The sequence below is a fragment of the Triticum dicoccoides genome, chromosome 2B (assembly GCF_002162155.2).
Source record: "Triticum dicoccoides isolate Atlit2015 ecotype Zavitan chromosome 2B, WEW_v2.0, whole genome shotgun sequence".
In the NCBI taxonomy this organism is placed as follows: domain Eukaryota; kingdom Viridiplantae; phylum Streptophyta; class Magnoliopsida; order Poales; family Poaceae; genus Triticum; species Triticum dicoccoides.
The window spans coordinates 598,357,170-598,361,557 of record NC_041383.1 but is presented as its reverse complement, the minus strand read 5'-3'; the positions used below and the strand labels follow the sequence as shown (position 1 = coordinate 598,361,557).

Sequence of the window (4,388 nt, the reverse complement as noted above, 5' to 3'; positions counted from 1 at the left end):
CTGCTAATATTAGCAGAATAACTATTCTGCACACCACTTCGGCACTGCACGCTCAACAAAAGTGCACTGCATCATTTTGACGACGAGCACTGCAATAGAGACTAGTGAACTTCGTGTCGAAAAAAACTGCACACGGTGTTTTTTTGTACTGTTTTCGCTCTAATTTTTTAACCGTTTATCGGAATGAGGTGTGTAATATACCATTGAAAAGCTATGGATTAGGCGCAACTTTGACATGTTGAACACTTTTCGAGATTCCACACGGTTTAAGAGCAGTTTTGAAAATAGTGCGGCCGATGACGAGTGGCAGCGAGCGTTTTTCGCGTTTTTTTCTAAACCGCTTGCCGGAATGAAGCAAATGATACGCCGTTGGATAGATATCGTCGTGGCGCATCTTTTTCATATATAAATCTTTCTCTAATTCAGTACGGTTTAAGAACAGTTTCAAATTTACTAAATCGCGGAATTCTGTTTTTCAAATTTTTCAAATTTTTGGTACTGTTTTCGCTCTAGTTTTTGAACTATTTGTCGAAACGAGGCATGTGATACGCTGTTGGAAAGCTACGAACGAGGCGCAACTTTCATATGTTGAAATGGTTTTGAGATTCCTTACGGTTTTTAGTTAATTTTGAAAATCGTGCGGCTGACTTCGAGAGGCAGCGGCTGTTTTTTCGCAAATTTTTTACGAACGGCTGGTCGGAATAATTCAAATCATACGCCTTTTGAAAGATATCGACGAGACACAACTTTTTCATGTAGAACACTCTCTCTAATTCGTTACGGTTTAAGAGCAGTTTTAAAATTAGTGAAAAGCGAACACTCTGTTTTTTCACGACACCAAAATCGTCGTATGTACTGCATCGGACAGAAGAACGCACTGCTTCAGACAAAATACCGCACTTCATTAGATGGGCAAGTGCACTGCATGGTTTCTTTTTGTTTAGACGTATTTTTTCTCGGACGAGGAAAGAAGAATGCACTGCTTCAGACAAAATACCGCACTTCATTAGATGGGCAAGAGCACTGCATGGTTTCTTTTTGTTTAGACGTATTTTTTCTCGGACGGGGAAAGAAGAACGCACTGTTTCAGACGAAATACCGCACTTCATTAGATGGGCAAGTGCACTGCATGATTTTTTTTGTGGGACGTAAATTTTCCAAACGAGATGGAGTGCACTTCATGTCGAGCATTGGTAAACCGCAATACTATGAAAAGTGAACATCGAGACTACCGTAAACGGGTCGCGACGCTACCGAAAGTGAACCTCTTTAGCTTTTTCCAAACTTAATATTTTTGTACGTGCGTAGACCGGGCGAGTGGACCACAGGGATTGAGCAAGTGAACGACATCTAATGAGAAGTGAGCTGTTTTCCGAGGTGTTTTTGTTTCATATGACCAAGTGAACGACGAAGGAGTTTTATGGCGAACTTCGTGAGAGAACAAAGTGAGCTTCAAAAGACCGGACGAGTGAACCTCGAGGACTGAGCGAGTGGATTGCATAATTTTGCATCTTAGTTTTGCTTTTTTTATCGCATACTTTTTTTATCGACGAATATGTACTGCAAGGACGAGGTAAGTGGAATGTATCATTTTTTTGTTTATTTTTTTTCTACTCCACATGCCAACATAGTGAGCTGCATTAAAAAAGACATTTTGCAATGAATCACGAGGAAAGTGAACGAGAAAACTTTTGTTGCATAGTAAATGTTAATGTTTTTCCCGAGCTGTGGTTGATGACTACAGTGGATTTCTTTAACAACAACAAAGCTCCAGCAAAACAATGGAACTGAATTAAAACAACATCACATTGAGCTGCATATTTTGTGGAGTGAACCTCTAGGCCCACAGAAGCGAACCGCTCTCTCCCATACTACCAGGGGAAATTTTCTTTTTGTGTCTCTTTTGTTTTGGTTCACAGGGAACAGAGTAAACCACAACGGTGAGGAGCGAACCTCTCCAAGAGACAGTGAATTTTTCAAAAAATATATGAACTTCCAGTTCCCTAGAAAATTGCACAGCACCCTTTTTCTGAATCTAAAAGTGAATTGCAATTTGGTATCCTGGGAGCTCGATGTAGTGTAGAACCTTGCACACGCGAACTAAACTGGACATACATCATATCAGGGGAAGCGGAGTGGATTTGGCAGGGGAAAAGCAGGACATGGGGGCATCCGGCAGCCGCGTCGTAGCCAGGGGAGTGCTTAAGTTTTTGTTGCAGTCCTTGTCTCCTACACAAAATAACAACAAAATGAACCACAAGCAGTCTGTGAACCGAACTGCGAGAGAAAAAATAGCAATTTTCCACTCGAGCACCAGAACCAGGGGAAGGGAGCACGACGGAGACCCACTGTGGCCTCAGAAGCATGCCCTTCACTAGAAAGAGGGTAGTGTTGCTGGGAGGAGGGAGTTTGCAGAGTAGGGAAGGAGGGAGCCAAGGGAAGAGGGTTGCTGTGATGGTCGGGCGCGAATGGTGGAGTAGATCACCACCACAAACGGCGTGTTTGCGGACTGCACCGACGACCAATACGACCTGCGTTGGGAGGCAACGTGCACTGCATCAATGGAGAACAACACGGGAGGGGAGCAGAGGTGAGCTGTACGCACCGGCACGACGTACTGCACGAGCACAAGCCGGCGAGTTGCACCTTGTTCTCTTTCAGACCACACGCAGGGAAGCAGCCTTGCCGCAGCTGGCGCTCTGGTGCGGCGGGCGGTGTGGCCACCGGCGGCGGTGCCTCGGGACCCTAGTGGCAGGCCGAGAAGGCCGGTGCTCGATCCATCCGCCATGGATTCAGTGCGGGGGCTGGATTGTGGTTGGCGACCTTGAGGGGTCCCAAGCAGAGCCATGACCGCCGTTGGTCTCACCAGAGAAGAGCGCCTCCCTCTCCCCATCTTGGTCGCCTTTGCTGGGAGTGGCCGTCCTGGAGCCCTCGAGTGTGGGGTGCGCTGGGGAGGGGTCGTGGATCTGGCGCCAATCCGGCAACCACCGAGGCCAGGATCCGGCGTTGGGGTGTGGTGGCGGTGGGTTTGGGGAGGAAGGGGAGGGAGGAAGAAGAAGGTGGGGCATCGGGGCAGAGCACTGGGGACCGGCACGAGCAGTGGGAGAACGTGGAGGCGTCGGCCATCTCGACGTCGGAGTGGTGGAAGGCAGGGGCGGATCCAGTGGAGAGAGGCCCTGATCCGTCGAAGTGATGACGCAGGGAGGGCGGGGTCGGCGCAGGAAAGGCTGGGTGGTGCGGGGAGTCGGCGCCGGCGGCGTGGTGGGAGGTTGAAGAAGGTGAGGTGGAGGGGATCGGGAGCTGGTGGTAGTGGTCGTGGTGCGGGGGGCCGTCACGTTGGGCAGTAGCAGTAGGATTTTTCCCAGGGAGTAGCTCGGTTGGTTTTTAGCGGCAGGTTTGGTTCGGGGCGTGGCCGAGGTGGGTGTTAGCTGAATAAGCGATTCAGTGTGTAGAATAAGGTCTTAAGGGTGTTATCATAATAGACTCACCCTATATATATATATATATATATGTATATATATATAAGCACATACACATGCATGTGTACGCATGAATCCTTCCCATCGAGTCGAAGTGGCTAGTACAACAACACGCCAGGAACCGATCTTGCTCTGCGTGGGGAGAGTGATTTTTGACGCATGCGCCACATCAATGTTGTGAAATGTTATTCAAACATGCTTGCACGCATCACCTCCATACATATGCATGTAGTGGTTGTCTTCGAACGGTACACTCCCTCGCATGGTTATCGGCGACAAGCCTATATATTCGTGGGCCCGCGTGGACATCCATGATCACCTTGACCGACAACAAGATAGGTTACCATGGTGGATTCTTCATTTGGTTCGTGTTATCATAGTATAGGTAATGGTGAGATTCAGACCTAATTAAAGTTGAGTGCATATACTATGCACGCATGCATGCATGAATCCCTGACATCGGCTTGAAGTGTGGTGTATCATACATATGCATCATCAACCTAACCCTCACTCGGTGTGGGGATTTCTAGTTCGAAATCATGGTGCCACATCAAAGTTGTTCCATTGTGTACTCAAAAACACACCCGTCCATACATATGTTTAGGCCACACACATGTAGTGGTTGTCTTCAGGGACTAGCTACTTGTGTGATTATTGATGAGCTAGCCTATCTCTAGGGTCACATGGACGACCATCACTTTAACCAACAACAAGAGAGAGGTTCTACGACCAAGGTGGATTATTCTTGGTCCGTTTACGGTCAATCTTGGTGAGATGCCTCTCTGGTCCGCCGACTGAAAGTGTGTGGGGGGCTACTACTTTGCACTTTGCTAGGTGAACCTCGGTTGGGGGGGCATGCATTCATAGCTTAGGATTCCCTTTGTGCCGGCACAAGGGGGCTGCTAGCTA

The 4,388-nt window shown here is 47.9% G+C and overlaps 1 protein-coding gene across 1 annotated transcript; it reads right to left on the bottom strand.

The window, feature by feature from the left end:
• Positions 1-1,699: 1,699 nt before the first annotated feature.
• LOC119365091 lies at positions 1,700-3,361 on the bottom strand. The gene is made up of 2 exons (XM_037630692.1): positions 2,606-3,361; positions 1,700-2,531 (listed from the first exon to the last, which is right to left on the bottom strand). Exons 1-2 carry the CDS (start codon positions 2,891-2,893, stop codon positions 2,004-2,006), a joined length of 816 nt encoding a protein of 271 aa, XP_037486589.1. The 5' UTR covers positions 2,894-3,361; the 3' UTR covers positions 1,700-2,003.
• Between the last annotated feature and the right edge of the window lie 1,027 nt (positions 3,362-4,388).